Raw genomic sequence first — 21,382 nt, 5'->3', positions numbered from 1 at the left:
AAGAATCCTCATGGAATGCAGGCTTGATCCCTGGTCCAAAAAGATCCCACGTGTCTTGGGGCAACTAAGCCTGTGTGCCACAACTACTGAGATGGCACTCTAGAGACCCTGCTCTGAAACAGGAGAAACCACTGCAGTGGGAAGCCTGAATACCTCAACTAGAGAGTAGCCCCCGCTTGCTGCAGCTAGAGACAAACCCGCATAGCAATGAAGACCCAGCATAGCCAAAATTAATAAATAAATAAAATTTAAAAATTATTTTATAAAGGAGTACTTTATTGCTAAAAAATACTAAGCATCATCTGAGCCTTCTGGGGTTGTCATCTTTTTTGCAGGCAGAAGGCCTGGCGTCAGTGTGGATGGCTGGTGACTGGTCGGCCTGGTGGTTGCTGAAGGCTGGGATGGCTGTGGCAATTTCTTAAAATAATATGACAGTGAAATTTACCTCAATTGATGGACTCTTCCTTTCACAAACAATTTCTCTGTATCGTGCAATGAGTTTGAGAGCATTTTTACCCACAGTAGAATTTCTTTCAAAATTGGAGTCAATCCAATCCAATTTTGGAACTCTGCCACTGCTTCATCAACTAAGTTTATGTAATATTCTAAATCCTTTGTTGTCATTTCAACAATCTTCACAGCGTCTTCACCAGGATTAGATTCCTTCCCAAGAAACCACTTTCTTTGTTCATCCATAAGAAGCAAATTCCTCTTGCGTTTAAATTGTATCATGAGATTGTGGTGATTCAGTAACATCTTCAGGCTCCACTTCTAATTCTAATTCTCCTACTGTTGCCACCACATCTGTAGTTACTTCCTCCACTCAGGTCTGATCCTTCAAAGCCATCCATGAGGGTTGGAATCAACTTCTAAATTCCTGTCATTGTTGATGTTCTGACCTCTTCCTGTGAATCATGAATGTTCTTGATGGCATCTAGAATGGTGAATCCTTTACAAAATATTTCAATCTACTTTGTCCAGATCAATCAGAGGAATCACTATGGCAGCCTCACAAAGTGCATTTTTGAAATAGTAATGAGGATGGAGACACAGAGGCCAGTTTAGGAAAACATGTTTCTACTCAGAAAGTCTTGTCCCCAGGGTACCCTCCACCTCTTCCTGGGGGGCCTTGTGAAAGGAGAGTGAACAAGAGTGGAGAAGTGCCAGAGGGGCCCAGTGTAGGTGGTGGAGGAAGTTTTATTAGACAAGCCACAGAGAGCAAGGCCAGGCCCCCAGTGGCTTCCCCAGTGGATCTTGTCATGATTCTCTTAAGCCGGAGATTGGGCTTCCTTGGTGGCTCAGATGGTAAAGAATCCATCTGCAATGCAGGAGACCTGGGTTCGATCCCTGCGTCAGGAAGATCCTCTGGAGGAGGGCATGGCAACCCACTCCAGTATTCTTGCCTGGGGAATCCCATGGACAGAGGAGCCTGGCGGGCTGCAGTCCATGCAGACTTGGACACGACTGAAGCAACTAAGCAGCAGCGGCGGTGGCTTCGAGAAGATGTGATCGTCCCCGGAGGGATAAGTGAGATAAGAGTGAAGACTTTATCCAAGTGCATCTCCTCCTCCAGGTGAAGATCATGGAGTGGCCAGAATGCTGAGAGGAATGGGAGGAACAGAACTAGATTGTTATTTTTCTGAGCCACCATTTGTCAGGGGATGGATTGAAGGGCCTTTGAGAGAAGATGAGGAGGGCACTGATGAGACGGTCAGTGATCAGAACATCAGCAGCCCTGTGGGTTATGCCCCCAGCTTGGCCCCACGGAAGCATCTGCAGTGTCGCTGTCCCAGCTGCACACCCCCACCCCACTCCCCTGAGCAGGATGGAGGAGGGCACGTCTTGGATGGAATGACTGATGAGTTAGTTGACCGAAGCCTTTGAAATCAAGAAAGGATTCCTGGAGAAGGCTGTCCCTTCGCTGAGTGCAGCACTGGGGTTTCTCTGGCACTGAGTCTTGTCTAGGGGGAGATGGGACAGTCCAGTGGGAAGCAGTGGCTTCCTTGGCCTCGTGTTGATGCTCTCTGTCCCTGACTGAGCTCCTCTCAGTGTTTCTCATCCCTGTGTCATCCAGGACCATGCTTGGAAACACTTGGCTTTTGTTCCAGATGACTCGAGAGTGAGTGGGCGTGTTCTTGTTTGCCGTTACTCCATCCGAAGCCATGTGGGTTATTTCACCGGATTTTCAGTTTAATCCATCAGGCACAATCAGAATTGACACGTTTAAAAAACTCTAGCTTTAGTTTCACCAACTGGAGCCAAGACGTTTGTTGTCTGCATGCATGTGTGCTCAGTCATGTCCGACTCTTTGCAACCCTGTGGATTGTAGCCCACCAGGCTCCTCCGTCCATGGGGTTGTCCAGGCAAGAATACTGGAGTGGGTTGCCATTTCCTTCTCCAGGGGATCTTCCCCACCTAGGGATAGAACTCTCGTCTCTTATGTCTCCTGCACTGGCAGGTGGATTGTTTACCACTGAGCCACCCAGGAAGCCCGGGTGTATTTATTCATTTATTCAAATGAGTGTATTCTTCTTACAGGCAAGTCATCTCTGCCCTGAACAGCTGGCCTTGGTCCTGGCATTTTTGTGCCCAGCCTGTGCCACCAGATAGTGTTCTGCTCTCAGGGCTCCATGAAGGACAGGTTTGGGGGTTCTTGCTGTATTAGCATGTTTCGGTTCACCTGCCCCTCCTCACCAGCGATGGCTGATAGGGGTTCCAGTGGGTGGCAACAAGAATGCCCACTGGAGTTACTTAATGTGGGATTTGGCCCAGCTGTCCATGTTGGCTGTGAAAGTCAGAGATAACCCTGGCTAGCATTTTATCTTGAGGTGCACCTGGCTGCTCTGCTGTGGGGAGGGCACAGAGGATTGAATAGCACCTTCCTCTAAGATTCCAGGACCCCACATCCACATGGGCCTCTGACCATGCTCATTTTGGATGCTGTGTCACCTGCTGCCAAGCCCCCCACCCCTGCCATGAGATGAAGACGGGAGCACCAGATTGGTTCTCCCAAGGAGAAGCAGCAGAAGTCACCCCCTGCCTCTCTGGAAAAAACTCTGGCTGTTTTTCATGAGATGCAGTTGCCATGGTGATGAGAGTTCCAAAGGAGTTAAAGGAAATGTTGCTCCAGAGGGAAAGGTCCAGGCTGCGGAAGCTTTGGGGAGAAGTTGCCCTCAGACATGGACCTGAGACCTTGTGTTGCCCGTGGTCACCATGTGCTGTGGCCCTATGCTGAGGTGTTGGGGTGGAGGTGGGATGGTGTGAGGCACTGATGTCCAGCCAGCCTGGGTTCCCTGGCCAAGCCCAAGCTGCGTCCCCCAGAATGGAGACCTCTCCCATTTCTCAGAGGCACCTGACACAAGGTGGGTGGCAGTCCTGGAGGCACTATTTCCCCACCATGTATCTGGCACCTCGATGTGAGTCTATTACCCCACATGATGGTCCTCTTCCTGCCAGAAAAATTAGGTTCTAGCCCAAGCTGTAACATTCGTGGAAGGAGTGTTATCTTTTAGTCCTTTCAGGCTGCTAAATCAGAGTATCATAAACCAGGGGGCTTAGAAACAACATGCATTTATTTCTCTCAGATCTGGAGGCTGAGGCTATAAGTCCAAGATGAAGATGCAGGCAGGCTAGGTGTCTGGTGAAAACCCACTTTCCTAAACAGCCATCTTCATTTTAAAAAAAAGTTATTCATAAATAAATGTGAGTATAATGTATGTGTATGTTAACAGTATAAATTTATTTGTAAATAAAACTTATTACTGTCTTGTCATCATATTGCTACTGCTTGATACTTTATTTTTGGCTGCACTGGGCCTTTGTTGCTGCATGCAGGCTTTTCTCTAGTTGCAGCGAGCAAAGGCTACTCTCTAACTGCAGTGTGTGGGCTTCTCATTGTGTTGACTTGTTGTGGAGCACGGGCCCTGGAGCACAGGCTCAGTAGTTGTGGTGCACGGGCCTTAGTTACTCCATGGCATGTGGGATCTTCTCGGACCAGGAATCGAACCCGTGTCCCCTGCATTGGTAGGCAGATTCTTTACTGCCGAGCCACCAGGGAAGTGATGCTTGATAATTTATTTCAGGAAAGTTCTGAAACTTGACTTGTGACGCTGGCTCGCCAGAGCATGCTTTGGGGTTTGGACAGCCGTTTCAGTTCTTGGATCTGGGGAGATTTTCTGGATGGCACAGGGCACTAAGGGCATCCCAGGTAGTGCTAGTGGTAAAGAACCGACCTGCCAATGCAGGAGATGCAGGTTCGGTCCCTGGGTTGGGAAGATCCCCTGGAGGAGGAGATGGCAGCCCATGCCAATATTCTTGCCCGGAGAATCCCATGGACAGAGGAGCCTGGTGGACTACAGTCCATGGAGTCACAAAGAGTCGGACACTACTGAAGCGACTTAGCACACATGTAAACACAGAATGTTAAGTAGAGAAAATATACCTCAACTTTAAATTTTGTTCATTGAACTAGGTGGAATTTTGGATGGGTGTCTTCTTTAAGAGAAGACTTCTCATGTGTCTTTGGGACATTTTTTCCCCTCTAGCAGTAGATTATTTTGCTCTAACTAAAGGATTTGGATTTTAGAATTTGCATTGAACTAAGAATTAAGGTTTTTTTAGAAACATAATTTTAACCTTTGGACACTTGCTGGGAACATAAAATGGTTTAGCTGGTGTGGAAAACAGTATGGTAGTTCCCCCAAAGATTAAAAGGAGAATCGCTGTATGATCCTGTAGTCCTACTGCTGGTACCTAATCTGTCACATCTAATGCTCAGGCTCAGTCGTGTCCTACTCTTTGCAACCCCATGGACTGTAGCCCACCAGGCTCCTCTGTCCATGGGATTCTCCAAGCAAGAATACTGGAGTGGGTTGCCACTTCCTTCTCCAGGGGGTCTTCCCGATCCAGGGATTGAACTTGAGTCTCTGCATCTCCTACGTCTCCTGCATTGGCAGGCAGAGTCTTTATCACTAGCGCCACCTGGGAAGCCCCTCTGAGTATGTGTGTGTGTGTGTATATATATATATATATATATATATATATATAACTGAAAGCAGGAACTCTAAGAGGTATCTGTACACCCGTGTTTGTAGCAGCATTATTCACGATAAGCCAAAAGATGGAATCTATCCAGGTGTCTGTAAACAGATGAATGGATGAACAAAATGTGGTCTTTATAAAAGGTAGAATATTATTCAGCTTTCAAAAGAAAGGACATTCTGATACCTGCTTCAACAGGGATGAACCTTGAGGACATGATGCTCAGTGAAGCAAACCAGTCATGAAAAATACAAATCTTGTATGAGTCCACTTATATGAACTCCTTTGAGTACATTCATCGAGATAATTGGTGGGTGCCAGGGGCTGGGGGGAGGCAGGAATAGGAAGTTAGTGTTTGATGGGGACAGAGTTTCAGTTTTTTCAGATGATGAGAGTTCTAGAGATGGATGGTGATGATGCCCATTTAGATGAAAGTACTTAGTGCTCCTGAACTGGGACACTTAGAGATGGTTACAGTCTCAAATTTTCTGTTATGTGCAATTTGCCACAATTGAAAAGAATAATAAACAATAAAATTAGAAACTATGATTTTGAGATGTATGAGAGTCTATATGTTATTGGCAGAAAAGTTAAATTATATCTGTGTGCACCCACACATACCTATGTACACATACATTTTACAAAATTGTATCATATCTCCAGTTTTATATCTTTCTTTTTTTAATTTTTATTTTATTTATTTTAAAGTATTTTTAAAGTCATTTTTCTAACATGTGAAGACCTCACTTATATCTTTAACTTCCCGGTTTCCAGGTTTGCAACGGTTTGGAGCAGCCAAGAAAGCAACAGCGCTCTGACCTCAATGGACCAGTTGACAATAACAACATCCCGGAGGTGAGAGTTCTGACCGGGGGCCTTGACATGGGAGCTGCCCACCCTGTCCCCATGGGGTCGCCCTCCCATGTGGGTGGGACAGGACTCTCGTCCCACCCAGTGCCTAGGAGAAGGGGATCCTGACAAGCAAAGCCAGGTGGCCCTGCAGGAGGAGGCAGCCCCGGGGGAGGAAGGGAAGTCCCTTTTCTACTGACTCAGGTCCCCACCGCCGTGTGCTCCTGTGTTTCTTCTGGTGCACGGAGCTCATTGGTGCTCCCCAATTTGATGGAGGCTCAGTCCACCCCACTGACCATCACGTTCTAAAGCAGGATTACTCAAGGGTAGTAGCACCATGGATATCTGGGGCTAGATCCTTCTTTGTTGTGGGGGGGATGTCCTTGGCATCACAGGATGTTTAGATGCATCCCCGGCCTCTCCCAACTTGGTGCCGGTAGTAGCCCTCCTCCCCAGGTTGTGAGAACCGGAGATGTCTACAGAGATTGCCATAAGCACTGTTCTAAACCAACAATATGGATTTTAAAAACAATCCTGTGTAAACTCCCACTACCCTGATGGGGAGATTGTTAGAATGAGGCCTCAAGCAAGTTGTTTCCCTTATCTGGAAAGCGCAGTTTGGATGAGGTTTTGTAACTTGGATGAAATAACTGTGGTCACTCACGCAGCGGTGTCTGATCTCCTTCATCTTGTTTTTATTTTTAAAAATTTTTATGTATGTATTTATTTATGGCTGCTCCACCCGGCATGTGGGATCTTAGTTCCCTGACCAAGAATCAACGTGCGCCCCCTGCAATGGAAGTTGTTGTTCAGTCACTAAGTCATGTCTGACTCTTTGCGACCCTATGGGCTGCTGCATGCCAAGCTTCCTTGTTCTTTACTATCTCCCAGAGTTTGCCCAAACTCACGTCCATTGCAGAGAAGGCAATGGCAACCCACTCCAGTACTCTTGCCTGGAAAATCCCAGAGACAGAGGAGCCTGGTGGGCTGCTGTCTATGGGGTCACACAGAGTTGGACACGACTGAAGTGACTTAGCAGCAGCAGCAGCAGCAGCAACAGCATGTCCACTGAGTCACTGATACCAGTGGGAAGTCCTAACCTGGATCTCCGGGAAGTCCCTCTTTCATCTTGCTTTTAAAGATGTGCCTGGGGAGACTTCCCTTCAGTGGTAAAGACTCTGACCTTCACTGCAGAGGGCACAAGTTTGATCCCTGATCAGGGAACTAAGATCCCACATGCTGTGTGGTGTGGCCAAAAGATAAACAAAAGTGTCTGGGAATTCTCATGCCCACCAGTTGGAGAACCACTAGGTTTTTTTCCTTTTAGCAGTGATGTGCTAGTCCGGGGGTCCCTAGGTCTCAGCTGATGGCCTTTTGTACCCCAGGTTTTCCCATGAGAATTGTTAACGTGCACCCCACTCAAACATCATAGAGCCCAAAGGACACTGCTTTGCTATAAGGAGCTGATTTCTTGAGGAGACTGGTCACTCACAGGGTCAAACTTTTCACATTGTGGTGTCAGCTTAGATGTTATGGGCCAACTGCTTACAACTGTTGTGTATGCGTGTTTTCATATTTCCTAACAGACAAAGAAGGTGGCATCATTTCCCAGTTTTGTGGCTGGTAAGTGACTGAATTTTCTCTCTGAGGCGGCGGTTGCATTTTTATGTCAATGCGAATGGGACTTTGACTTCTGGTTTTCTCCTACAAAGACTGTGCATAAAGCACCCCTTCCAGGGGAGCAGTTCTGTAATAAGGCAAGGTGCGAGGGCCCACGTCATCTGTGGGAGGTCCAATTGATTAGGAAACAGTAGAACATTTCAGGCTTCCCAGGTGGTACTAGTGGTAGAGAACCCACCTATCAATGCAGGAGATGTAAGAGACATGGGTTCGATCCCTGGGTTGGGAAGATCCTCTGGCAGAGGGAATGGCAACCTGTTCCAGTGTTCTTGCCTAGAACATCTCCTGGACAGAAGAGCCTGGTGGGCTAGGGTACATAGGGTCGTAAAGAGTCGGACACGACTGAGCAACTTAGCACTCACACACATAGAACACCTCGTTTAATTACACCTTTAGTAATGGCCTCAAACATGACACTGATGATTAAATTAATAGATTGAATTGTGTCTTTATAAGCAGCTAATTGCGATCTAACACTTCTGATTAGGGTGGATATAATTGCATCCAAATTCAAGCTGCTGCTTTTTTTTTTTAAAGACTTCATTTCCTTCTCCTCTCCTGTCTCTTTTGAGGAGGTTACGGTTGCATTTTAATATTCAATGAAAACCCCCAGCTGATCTGTTCTGTGTCAGTTTTGATGTGGGGAACATACCTGCTTGGCTCTTGTCTGAAGGGCATCAGAGAACCCCTGGCAACACCTTTAGGATACCCTCTGACCAACCACATGAAGAACCTCTTAAAAATAGAATCTTTCTCTTTGCCTGGAGGCTGATTCCTGCTTTTGCTAGAGGGTTACAATCAATGGTGTCAATTTTATTAATTCTTTCAATAAGCTGGTAACTGATTTTTATGAATGCTTATGGGAGCAAGGTTAATTGATCATCAGAAATAAATAACTTAAACCTTTGGTATCCTGGTTTTCTTTTTAAGTAAAGAACTAAAAAACCTGGGAAACTGAAGTCCTCAAATTCCTTACCTGAGGGGTCCTCACGGTGGTGATAAAGCCATTTGGGTGTTTTCATACAGTGGGCACTTCAGATCTGAGCCTTGATTTGCTCTTAAAATAAGTAATTGGGGTGAACCTTTCCAGATAAGACTCCTAAGCTGAAGGCAGCGCTCGCCTCCTCCCCATTAGCCTCTGACAGGGCAGTGCTCCCGAGCCCAGAGCAGGCCTGGGTGAACACGGGGGCCCCTTTGGTCCAGGGTGCTGTTAGCTGAAGGATGGGAGTCAGAAGGGAGCAGAGCATCCTAGACAGGGCTTAGGAAGACCCAAAAGACTTGTCCTTTTTAGAAACAGACAAAACCATGTTAGATCTTGTCTCCAGGAGTCCATTTGGTCAGTGTGAATAAGGCTTGGACATGTTTTAAAACTGGGGCATTTATTTACTAGTAGAGGTGTGTCAAGCTTGTTCTCAATAGTGCTTGGACCATGCCCAGTGTTGTAAGAATGCAAAATTATTTCTACCCTGGAAATCCCTGTGTGCCTTCCCTGGCCCAGACCCCTAATCCCTCTCTGCACTGGAGGCCACTGTCAAATTTCTTATGAATCCTGCCAGAAATTTTCTGAGTGTATGTAAGTCTATGTGCTAAGTTGCTTCAAACATGTCTGACTCTTTGCGACCCCATGAACCATAGCCCGCCAGACTCTTCTGTCCATGGGATTCTCCAGGCAAGAATACTGGAGTGGGTTACCATGCCCTCCTCCAGAGGATCTTCTCGACCCAGGGATTGAACCCACATCTCTTATGTCTCCTGCATCGGCAGGCGGGTTCTTTACTACTAGTGTCACCTGGGAAGCTCATGTAAGTCTATATATGGAACTTTAAAAAATATTTTATTGAAGTGTAGTTGATTTTAGACCTTTTCCTTAAATTAGATGTTGCACTGGCCTCCTGGATCTGCACTTCCTCTCTCATTTCTTGGTAGATTTCATTTCTCAGCAGAGACAGCAATTGTAGCTCCACCTGCTTATTCAGGTGGCAACACAGGAAGTCAGTGATGTGGCCGTATGGTGAGGTATTAATCAGCACCCCTGGATTGATGGATTGATGGTTATTCAATTTTGGATTTATGGTTGGCACAGCAATGAGCAGCCTTGTGGGTGTGTCCTGGTGATCAAGTGTATGTTACTTTAGATAGAGAAGGACTTCTGGACAGAGCATGCCTGCAGCTTTACTTGGCACCAACATGCACTTCCCCAGGACTCTTGAGTTTCTTTTGGGGGCCTCTGGGCTCCTGCCACTAAATTTCCTCAGAAGCTCTGCTACCCTCTCCCAGGGCTCGCTCCTCAATGGAGTAATAGCAGCTCCATCCAGCCAGCCTTGTCTATAGCCAGCTTTCCAGCCTTCCTCCTCCAGGCCCCTTCCAGGTCTTGCTGATTGAACCTCCTGAGTGGATCAGTCTGTTGCTGTCCATTTGTCCTGTTCCACACCACCATCATTACCACCACCACCACCACCACCACCATCATCATCTTCATTCTACCAGCGCCACCATCGCCACTATAATCATCACCATCATTATCATCACTTACTTGCTAAGACTCCTACAGTAACCTCCCAGCTCGTCTCTCTCCTTCCCCTCTGCTGTTTGCCTGTCTGCTGCCTTAGTTACTCTGCAAAGGTTTCCTGACTCATAGCCTGTAGTGACAGTTCTGAGTGTGGCCCCAGAGTTCTCACATCTGGCTGGTACTTGCTCCACAACCTTGACTTGTCCTAACCATTGGCCCACCCCCTGCTCCAGCAATTTGCACATCTCTGTGCCACCTCAGGGCCTTTGCACCTGCTCTTGCCTCGACCTGAGGAGCTCTCTCCTCTCCCTCTGTGGCTTGTTGATTCCCGCCCCCGCTCCAGAGCTCAGCTCAGAGGACAGCCGCCCCAGACCCTCTGGAGGGCCAGCCTCCCTGCTGTTCCTCCGTGGGCCATCCTGATGCACCTGCCTTGTGACTGTGTGACTGTCAGCCTGTGGGCTTCGTGTCTTCTGTCACAGCACAGGGCCTGTGGACGGGGGCTTAGAAATGCTTTGGGTCCGCATCAGTGACAGTGATCTTGGGAAAAATATTTGACTCCACGTAGGCTGTCCTTCTTTGTAAAACTAGAAGACTCAAGTCTGCTTCACAGGCTTGATGGGGGCTTGATGGAGCAGGGGATCTAGTGTGTTGGGCTGGGAGCTGCACTTGGCAGCTTTTTGTACTGACATCCCCTTTCCCATCTGAGGCTGTGCTCTGACCTCCCCAGCCACCCCCTCCATGACCTCCGGGGGCAGCAGGCACAGCTGAATGAGATGACTTGGGGCCATGCTCCTGGAAGCCTTGTCCACTCACTCCTTTAGGATAATCCCTCCAAGGTAGCATGGCTGGGGGCTCCAAGACATGGCTCTGGGCACCTCCCACCCCTTCCCTGTTCAGAGAAGCCACTGGGGCCTCTGGTTCCTCAGCAGGTGTTTCACATGAAGGCTCCCTCCAACAGAGAGCACACGGGCACCTGTTCTCTTATCCAGGCTGAGCAGCAGCATTCTGATACACGGGTGTACGTGTACGTGTGCGTCATGCAAAGGGAGTAGGAGAAACTCCCTCTGGGGACACAGATTCTGTCTGGTCCTGTGTTGTTCTGTCTCCCTCTAGTGGGCTCAGCTGTGGGTTCGTTCAGGAGTTGAACAAATTAAGGACAATTTATACTCAAACACACAGGGCCAGCTGCTTCAGCCTTAGAATGAGGCTGGTCAATCCTTGCTCCTGCGGTTGGTAATTAGAGTTGAGAGCTGTATCTGTGAAGCTGACATACTGACCCTCCCACTGGCCACTCCTTGGTGCTTCCTAACGCGCATGGGCCTGGGTGGGTGTCTGAATGGCGGGCAGGTGTGGGAGGCACTGTCGTGTGTAGTATTTCCTATTTGAAGAAAGAGCAAGGCAGGAATGACATGATCCCCCCCCCGCCATGGAGGGGGGCTATCTGCTGGCCTTGTAACAGAGCCCCCAGTCCTTCACTGGCCTTTTCCCAGGGAGCAGGTGTCCATGGGTGTGGGTGGTGGACCCCACAGCCTGGAATGGGGTGCCTTCACATCATAAGTCTATGCCCCCTGGTGGGCCCCAGATCTGGTGGGCACCCAGATGGGGCCAGCCTTTAGTAAGGCTACTCTGGGGTGTGGGGTGAGACAGGAAAGGTCTGGGAGCTAACCACCCTGGGGAACTGGCAAGTGGAGCATTAAAGACAGAGACTTCAGGTCTATCTCCATCTCCAGGGATGAGGGGGCACGGAGTATCATGTGATCCCCCCACCCACCCCACACTTGCTGAGGATCAGACCGTGAGCACTGTCTGGGGGTGTTGGGCAAGCATGACCCCAGGGGTCCTGGGACCACCTGAACTTTCCCTGAGAACAGAGTGACGCCATCTACTGGTCAACAAGGGCTTCCCCGATAGCTCAGTTGGTAAAGAATCTGCCTGCAATGTCGGAGACCTGGATTTGATCCCTGGGTTAGGAAGATCCCCCAGAGAAGGGAAAGGCTACCCACTCCTGTATTCTGGCTTGGAGAGTTCCATGGACTGTATAGTCCATGGGGTCGCAAAGAGTCGGACACTACTGAGCAACTTTCACTTTCACTTTTCAACGGTCACTGCAGGGAATGTGAGTGACTTGGGAGGGGTCACCAGCCTCCCTGATAGCTCCAGTATTCTTGGGCTTCCCTTGTGGCTCAGCTGGTAAAGAATTTGCCTGCAATGCAGGAGACCTGGGTTCAATCCCTGGGATGGGAAGATCCCCTGGAGAAGGGAAAGGCTATCCACTCCAGTATTCTGGCCTAGAGAATTACATGGACTGTATAGTCCATGGGGTCACAAAGAGTCAGATACAACTGAGTGACTTTCACTTTACTCATAGGCAGGTGACCCTCTGGAGCAGATGGACCCTGGGGACCATGCTCACTGGGGTGCAGGAGGCATGAGGTAGTAAAAATGGAAGTGCCCCAGTCAGGAGCACTGAGGGTTGGGGCAGAGGCTACTATTAATGCCTGAGCTGGATGCCCTATTCCCTCTGTTGGAGGTGACTTCTGCCTCTGCCTGGGTCATGACAGGCCTGATGTGCCTGTATGTAGACCAGGTGGCTGATGGATGGACAGGGAGGAGTCCTCCCCACCCCCTAGTGCCTCCCCCCTCCCATTACCCCTCCCCTGGAGCCCCCAGCCCTGCCCAGCTGTGAGAAGGTTGTTCATCTGCAGCGCAAGGACCATGGTGCCTGATGGATGGACAAGGAGGGGTCCTCTCCCAGTGCCTTCCCCTCCCATCACCCCTCCCTCTCCCATCACCCCTCTTCCATCTCCCCATCCCTCTGACATCACACCCTTCCACCACCCCCCCATTACCCCTCCCCTGGAACCCCCAGCCCTGCCCAGCTGGGAGAAGGTCGTTCAACTCCAGAGCAGGGCCCAAGGCACCTGAGATGGAACAAGCAGCCTGATTTGACCCCAGTTGTGGAGCCGCTCTCAGAGAGTCTGGTTGAGGCTTCCACACAGGCAATCAGAGCTTCCTGGAGAAAGCCACGGGGCCCCCAGGTGCATCCTCTGGGGGCTGTTGAGGAGAGGATGTCAGGGTCAGTGGGAGAAAGGGGGTTCCTGGTGTGTCATGATGCCAGGGCTCCCAGTTCTATGCCATCAGGACAGGAACTGACCTGGGGCATTCCTGAGTCAGGACCTAATAACATTGTATGTGTGCGTGCTAAGTTGCTTCAGTCATGTCCAACTCTTTGCGATCCATGGACTGTAGCCCACCAGGTTCCTCTGTCCATGGGATTCTCCAGGCAAGAATATTGGGATGGGTTACCACACTCTCCTCTAGGGGATCTTCCTGACGCAGGGATCAAACCCACGTCTCTGGCACCTCCTGCATTGGCAGGGAGGTTCTTTACCTCTAGCGCCACCCAGAAAACCCCCTATTAGCATTAGGTTCCTCTTAGACTTCAGAACCCTCACCTTTTTCTGAACCGTGTCATAAAATCAGCCTTATTGCAGGAGCTGCTGCTCTGGTGTGAAGAGACAGTTGTACCTTTTTCATCCATGGTTTCCCAGTCTGTGTGTTTGCTGGGTGAGCCTAGATATGGGTCCTCAGGCCAGTGGGCACTCGCTGTGACCTGTTTTGGAGCTTTGATCTCAAGCTCATGGAACTGTTTTGTTGAAGTGGAGTGAAGCTTACAGGTTTCCTCCAGGCATCCGAGACACACATGCAGACTCTTCTCCTGCGGTTTAAAGGGGAGCAGACATTGCAGAGAGTAACTGTGGAGACCTGCCCTGAATCCAGTGTTGGCCTGGGGTCGGGTCAGTGAAGTGGCACCTTCGTTCTCAGGTGACAACCTGCTCAGTGCCCCCCCACTCAGTCCACAGCCCCCGGGCATCTGGGGTGGAGATGCTGGCAGAAGCTGGAACTCCTCCAGGAGTGGCCTGTCCAGGATGCAAGCCACAGCTTCCTGTGGCTGTTGACATGTCAATTAATTAGGATTGCATATAGATTTTAAAATTCAGTTCTTCTGTCACCCTAGCCAAGATGTTCAAGTTCTCAAAAGCCAGATGAGGCCACCGGCCCTCACATTAAACAGCTCAGAGATGGAATATTCCAGATCTTGCTGTTGATAGCTCTGGTCTTGAGGCAGCCGGTGGAACAGGGACCATGTCACCCAGCCTGGACTAGGGTGCGTGGAGCAGGAGGAGCCAGACTGGCTTGAGGGGCTGCAGGCTCACGGGAGCCCCAGGGCACACAACTGGAGCCTGGTAGCATTCCCATCACTGGAACCTGGTGGGCCGTCTGGAGTCCCCAGGGCTCTGGGGCTGATCAGGAGATGTTTGGGAAAGGACGCCCTGGGGTTGTAGCACACCACTGTCCTCTTGGAGGCCTGAGTGCCTGAGGTACAGCTGCCTGGCCCAGCATTGTCCTCCTGGGGCATGCAGGGTTTCCTGGCTGGGGTGCAGTTACTTGCTGTGTGTGCTGTGGGGTGATGGGGACAGGACTTCCACCACCCCCCACCCCTGAAGGCCCCTGGCCCTGCTGCCTTGCCCCTGTGTGCTCTCAGAAGCTGACAACTGTCCCCTCTCAGTTCCCTGTGATGGGGGAAGGACTCCTGTCCCCCCAAAGACCCCTGGCCCTGCTGCCTTGCCCCTCTGTCCTCTCAGAAGTTGACAGCTGTTCCCCCTCAGTTCCAGGGCCCTGTGAGCCAGAGGACCTCATCGATGGGATCATCTTTGCAGCCAACTACCTGGGCTCCACACAGCTGCTTTCAGAGCGGAACCCGTCCAAAAACATCAGAATGATGCAGGCACAGGAGGCTGTCAGCCGAGTCAAGGTATGGGGGGCCCAGGACAGCTGGGTTCCCTATAGGGAGCACTGGAGGGGGTGGGCGACACAGCCCTCTATCCAGGTGTGACCCGCCCGCCAGCCCTGGGTATAAGAGCGGAAGTGTCTGAGGTGCCTGGCGAGGCCAAGGGAGATGGGGGCTAGGGGCGCAGAGGCTCCTTAACGAGGACCTGCCACTGGGCCCCTCGGACATGCGATTTGTAAAATGTGATTGTTTCGAAGTGTTCAGTCATGTGTGTGTGGAGCCTCTAGTTCCTTTTTGACAGTCTGTGTATCTATAGTGCCAGAGTCCTTGCAGAAAGGGGAACAAACAAACAAAATTGTATGTTTTATTTAAATTTATAACCTCAAGGAAAGCTCTGATGTACCTGCAGCTCTGGGTGGCCGTCGACTGGATCACCTGGGTTTAAAGTGTGGGTGTGACCAGGCTCGGGGGTAGGAGGGGAGGACCTTGTCAACAAAGATAACAGGGGCAGGAGAGAGGAGGGATGCTTGAGGACGTGCCCCTCTGGGTAGTCGGGGGTCTGTGGACGTCTGTGCCCCTGAAGCCCACCCCTCCATCCTGGTGGTGCTCTTCAACTGAGGGAAAGGGGCTCCAGGCATGAGCCCCCTGTGCTGGTCAGGAGAGGACAGAGCAACCCAGCTTCCCTTCACTTTGCCCCCACCTGTTTTTCTTTCTCTTTCATGCTGCTCAGAGGATGCAAAAGGCTGCCAAAATCAAGAAGAAAGCGGTGTGTAGGATGTGGGGTTTGCGTGTGTGTCTGTGGCTTGTTCTGTGCACTGGGAGGGGGCGGGGAGGGCCCTAGGAACAGAAATGATGTGGCAAACCCATTTTCTATTCTCTTGACAGGTCAGTGCTAGACTTTTGAATGAAAAACCACCCACTCACAGAAGCGTTTAATTGTTGCCCTTTTCCATTTTTCCTTTTTCGAGTCTCCGTGAGCTAGAGCACGGTCACTGCCATGTGTGATGTGGCCGGTTTGTGTAGACATTGTAAAGTGTGGCTCTGATGTGACTGTGTGATGCGTTCAGTGCCTAGGCCCCCTGTACAGAGTTAATTAAATTGCCCTGATATTTAAAGACTCATTAAGTTTAATTTACTGAATCGGGATGAAGAGAAGTGCTGTCTGCCCAGGGGACCCTTTCTCTATGGAGAAAGTTTCTGGAGCGTGGGCAGGCTTTTAAAAATCTCGGGTCGACCTTCAGTTCTTTGTTCAGCAGTCTGGTCGGTTAGTAAATGCTGGGTGTGTTCTATCCATCCTCCCACTGCAGGAAGTGTCCCATGCTCAGTGTCCAAGGGACTGGCTGGGTGCTGGCTCTGCTTGGGCATCAGGAGAGTCAGTCCCCTGTGCCTGCCTGGACACCATACTCTGGTGACATGGCCAAGGACCCTGCCAGGTGCTCCCGCCCACTGCAGTGAGACATCATCCCCCCCGCCCTGTGATGCCGGCTGTCTGTCCAGTGGCCCCTCCTTGGGTTCCTTCAGCTGCAGGAAAGGCAGGACCTCACACACACCCCTCTGCTCCAGCTGCCTTTGTCTGGGTGCCCCCCGGGCACAGCAGAGCAGGCCTGGCCTTGAAGACCTGCAGTGGGATGTGCTTCCCCCGAGGAGATGCCCCCCACCCCGGGCAGCTGGAGTAGGATGGTCAGTGTGGATCCCAACCTTCTCTTTGGGTCCAGAGAACCCAGAGGGGTTGGGCATAGGCACAGCAGACCTCAGCGGCCAGCCAAGGCCAGCGATGACCTCCATGAAAGATTGTTCTTTTTCTCAGCCAGGAAGATGCTCAGGGTCATTGCCAAGGGCCCCTTCACTGGTCTGCCTGCAGCTGGCCAGGCCGACAATGATGGGAAGGTCCCCGTGAGAGAGCAGGGTCCCCGACAGAGAGTCCCCACCCCATGGGCTTGCCAGTGTAATCTCCATGCACAGGAGTAATTAAGACTCCCCTGTGACCAGCTGTCTTGGTTTGGGTCAGCCCCTGAGCGTGCACTCAGCTTCCAGAACATTCCTTTACACATCGCTAGCAGCCATACAATGGGCATACCCGGGAGAGGATGGGCATTTGTGGGGCGGCTTCTCCAGTGTCCTGTGAGGGCAGTGCCCGGTCTGGTAGAGATCTTGCCCCCTTAGGATTTTTGGAAGATGGATCAGTACTGGGGGGCGGGGAAGTTGACACAATCATTGACATTACTGTGCCTTTAAACCAGAAGAAAATGCAGATATGCTGATCCACCAGTGTGTAAAATCCACCCCCCTCCCCTTTCCTGACAATACTTGTAATCCTGAATCCAAGAAATGTAGCTCTAGTACCAGGCTTGGTGTTTCTGCTGTGTTCCAGAGGTTGAGCAGGCAGGCTCGCTTCTCCTCGAGTCGGGGGCTGCGCTCTGGATGCTGCGGCACAAGCCCCCCAGCATCTGCCCCCCTCCCGCTCAGCCTCCTGGAAGCAGTCCCTCCGCCGTCCTGTGCAAACCACCCCAAGAGCTCACTTAGCAGAGATGGGCTCGGAAACCCGCGTTTAGACTCCCATGGCTGCTTCTGCCAACGAGCTTCTCCCTCTAGGGGCGCTCGGGGTCCTGCATGAGATTGTCAGGGCTTTGTCTGAGTTAGTTTTTTTTCTAAGGTTTGTAACAGTCTCCACCATCCTTTCTTAGAATTCTGAGGGAGATGCCCAGACGCTGACGGAAGTGGATCTCTTCATCTCCACCCAGAGGATCAAGGTGTTAAATGCAGACACACAGGTGAGCCTGGGGAGATGGGGGCTTTAAAATCGTGCTCAGGAACTCCCAGGAGAGCCAGGTCGAGCTGCAGACCCCCTCTGTGGGGCTGAGACCATGTTCCCGGGACAGTCCCCTGGCCCCTGCCATGGAATGTAGAGTGAGCTCTGCGGGGTGGGCAGCAGCCTCAGGCTGGAGGGGTGAGGCTGGTGATCAGGTGTAGCAGCAGCGGGCATGAAATAGAGACACGATGGAGGGGAGCCGGGGGTGGGGGAGTGGGAGCCCTGTGCTCACCCACGGGGTTCCCAACGGCCCTCTTGAGGCCTCTGTGCACCAGGCTGGGAAGATGGAGCTGGAGAGCGGAGACCTGGGCCACCCTCGGTCCCCAGCATGGCGGTGCTCCAGCGGGGAGGGTCCTGAGATCTCCTGCCTGTGAACCATGTGCCCAGCTCATGTCTGACTCACTTCTGGTCATCTTCCTGTGCCTGGGTCTTTGGACGAGCCTGCTGTTGTAGGAACAGGAAAGCCAGATGGAGGGGGCCGGGAGATGGGGGAGCCGGGCCACGGGTGGATGAGCTTTGCAGAGCCTGAGGGAGGGAGGGAGGGAGAAAGGGAGGGCGGCAGCTGTGGACAGACGTGGAAGGCCCGACTCACTCTGGGGCTGAGCGGGAGAGGCTGGCCAGATGCCGGGGTGACGGCCCCCTGCTTCTTGCCCTTGGCAAGTGGTCTGGTGGTGACACCAGGTGTGTGGGTAGCCAGTTCCCCAGCTCCCTATGGCCGGTGGTATCAGATCCAATGATGACCTTGTTGGACTCGGTTACAATGTCAGAAACGCAAACTAGTGATTTTCTTACTTTGTCTGTTCCGAATTTTGCTATCTAATGTGCTCTGTGTAGAAGAGCTTCCTTTTTCTTTTCCCCTCTTTTCTTTTCTTCCTTCTCACTATGGACTTCTGAACTTTTCTTAAACTTGTGTTATAACTACCCTCCCCCATGGGCTTCTCTGGTGCCTCTGACAGTAAAGAATCTGCCTGCAATGTGGGAGATCCAGCTTCGATCCTTGGGTTGGGAAGATCCCATGGAGAAGGAAATGGCAACTCTCTCCCGTATTCTTGTCTGGATAATCCCATGGACAGAGGAATCTGGCAGGCTATAGTCCATGAGGTTCGCAAAGTGTCGGACACGACTTAGTGTCTAACACTTTCACATCACATAACCCTACCGTTGTTGTTCTCTTGGGTGCTTGCCTACACCATCCTGGAGCCCTGCCCTTGGTCTTGGATGGCATTCCTGAGACACTGAGATGTTCTCAGGCCTCCTTGCGCTCCCACTCCAGGCCTAGAACCGGCCACTCTCCAAGGAGCCTTGGTTCATGTCCCTGGGGGGCGACATACAGAAACGAGACCTGGGTGCTGGCTGTGCCTGTCTATGCTGAGAGGCCATTGATCCTGGGCCCTGGAAATGAACCGAGCTGGACAGTACTCTTTTTAAAAGCCAGGAGTTTATACATGTGCCTCGTATTGGAGACCAGTTCCATAGAGTCCTGCTTACTGGCTCCCAACTCTGCACACAGCCTGGGTCCACAGTGTGGATCCCAGCTCCTGACACCCTCAGTGTGCTGCCCCCCTCACTCTCTCCTAGTGTGGTCTGTGTCTGTGTTGGGAAGCTGAGAGGGGCATAGGATGGCTCTTACACAGCGGATGAGCTGGTTTAACTTCTCAAGGCCCAGTGGGTGGGACAGCCTGATGGATGTCTGGGGACAGAAACGGCAGCAGCATGTGTGTCTTGGAGCAGGAGTGACACCATGATGTGGCTCCTGCCACAGCCCTTCCCTGCCGATCCGTCGTGGTGGCCCTTCCTCCTCATCGGTCTATCCCTGGGTGGCCAGACCTGGGCGTTGTCCCTCTGACCTTTGAGTCCAGGTTCCCCCATGGGGCCTTCCAACTCAATTCGAAAGCATTAATTCTTTGGCACTCAGTCTTCTTTAATGTCCGACTCTCACATCCGTACATGACTACTGGAAAAATCATACCTTTGACTAGATGGACCTTTGTCAGCAAAGTGATATCTCTGCTTTTTAATACACTGTCTAGGTTTGTCATGGGCTTCCCAGGTGGCCCTAGTGGTAAAGAACCTGCCTACCATTGCAGAAGACATAAGAGACTCGGTTTCGATTTCTGGGTCAGAAAGATCCCTTGAAGGAGGGCATGGTAACCCACTCCAGTGTTCTTGCCTGGAGAAACCCATGGACCAGCCCATGGGGTCGCAAAGAGTCAGACACAACTGAAGAGACTTAGCAGCAGCTAGATTTGTCATAGCTTTCCTTCCAAGGAGCAAGTCTCTTACTGTGGTGCTGAAGAAGACTCTTGAGAGTCCATCCTTTCAAGGAGATCAAACCAGTCAATCCTAAAGGTAATCAACCCTGAATATTCATTGGAAGGACTGAAGCTAAAGCTGAAGCTCCAATCCTTTGGCCTCCTGATGTGAAGAGCCAACTCACTGGAAAAGCTTCTGATGCTGGGAAAGAGTGAGGGCAGGAGAAGGGGACAACAGAGGATGAGATGTTTAGATAGCATCACTGACTCGATGGACATGAGTTTGAGCAAACTCGGGGAGACGGTGAAGGACAGAGGAGCCTGGCATGCTGCAGTCCATGGGGTTGCAAAGAGTCAGACATGACTTAGCAGCTACACAACAACCACAGGGAGCTACCTGAGTGGGTCAGGTGTAGGACACTTCACCGCCCTGGACTTTGTTTCCTGATCTTCCGTGGGCAAACGGTCTGGGCTAGCTCCCCCTTCTGGCCCCATCCCTCATCCACCCACCTGTCAGGGTCCTCAAGACCACCACAGGGTCCATAAGTTGATAAGAGGCCTCCCAGGATTCGGCATGTGGTTGCACTCAAGCCTGAGATTCACTGGGCACCAGGGCACAGAGCAGAGCCAGCAAAGAGGAGGATGCCTGGGCTGAGCTCAGGGAAACCCTGAGTCCTTCCCAGTGGGGTCACTCAGGATGAGCTGAACTTTCTGGCCACGAGCTCTGACTGCATGAGTCAAGTGTGGGTTGTCAGGAAGCTAGAGAGCGTCAGCTCCCAGGGTCCTCTGTGGGGGCTGGTCACATGGCCACCTGTCCTGCCTGCCACCCACCAAAGTCTCAGACTCCGGACAGCAGTGGAGTTCAGGCTGGAGCTCACTGGACCAGATGCCTCAGGTATGGTGAGCCTCTCTTATCATGTTGGGTGGGGTACCCTCCTGAAGTCCAGGTTTCCAGATGAGCTGAGGGCCATCTGTGGGCAGGCCTTTCTGCAGACGGTGTCAGTCCTGCCGCGTCAGCCCATCTTTGCACCACCTCCTCTTGCCGATGCTCCTTCGGGGGACTGCAGCCCCGGGGACTGGGAACGGGGCCCATCCCTGAGAACTTGAGGGTTGGACACGTTTCCGAGCATCTCAGAGCCCCATTGAATTTCAGAGGAGAGCCTGGTGTGGGGCCCTATGGAGGACAGATGGGGAGGCTCAGAACTCCCTCTCATCCCTCCTCTCTTCCCTCCTGCTGGGTCTTCGGTGTCTGAACGGGGCTCTGGGATGGGGCGTCAGCTCCTGAGAGTGGACTGGCCAGAAGCCGCGATTTCCTTTGCCTGCTCGCTCAAGGTCAGGCCTTAATACACATGGGCTCCCCATCCTGGTGGCCACGACATCGTGGCCATGCTCTGTTCAGCCACTTCCCAGACAACTGGTGGTCAGTCCCACCTCATGGGTAGGGAGCAAGC

The 21,382-nt window shown here is 51.5% G+C and overlaps 1 protein-coding gene across 2 annotated transcripts in view; it reads left to right on the top strand.

The window, feature by feature from the left end:
- Nucleotides 1-21,382, top strand: part of APBA2 (amyloid beta precursor protein binding family A member 2) — a 133,151-nt gene that overhangs the window by 98,729 nt on the left and 13,040 nt on the right. Inside the window, exons 5-9 of one of the 2 annotated variants that reach the window (XM_081546646.1) lie at nt 5,815-5,895; nt 7,476-7,512; nt 14,749-14,894; nt 15,601-15,636; nt 17,555-17,641. In XM_081546646.1, coding sequence (XP_081402772.1) covers nt 5,815-5,895; nt 7,476-7,512; nt 14,749-14,894; nt 15,601-15,636; nt 17,555-17,641 — 387 coding nt within the window. The remainder of the gene's footprint in view (nt 1-5,814; nt 5,896-7,475; nt 7,513-14,748; nt 14,895-15,600; nt 15,637-17,554; nt 17,642-21,382) is intronic. The other variant, XM_081546645.1, reaches the window with a different exon arrangement.

This window comes from Giraffa tippelskirchi, chromosome 12, assembly GCF_054371585.1.
Source record: "Giraffa tippelskirchi isolate mGirTip1 chromosome 12, T2T-mGirTip1v1.2.pri, whole genome shotgun sequence".
Taxonomy (NCBI): Eukaryota; Metazoa; Chordata; class Mammalia; order Artiodactyla; family Giraffidae; genus Giraffa; species Giraffa tippelskirchi.
The sequence above is the reverse complement of the archived record's forward strand: the minus strand, read 5'-3'. Positions and strand labels throughout refer to the sequence as shown.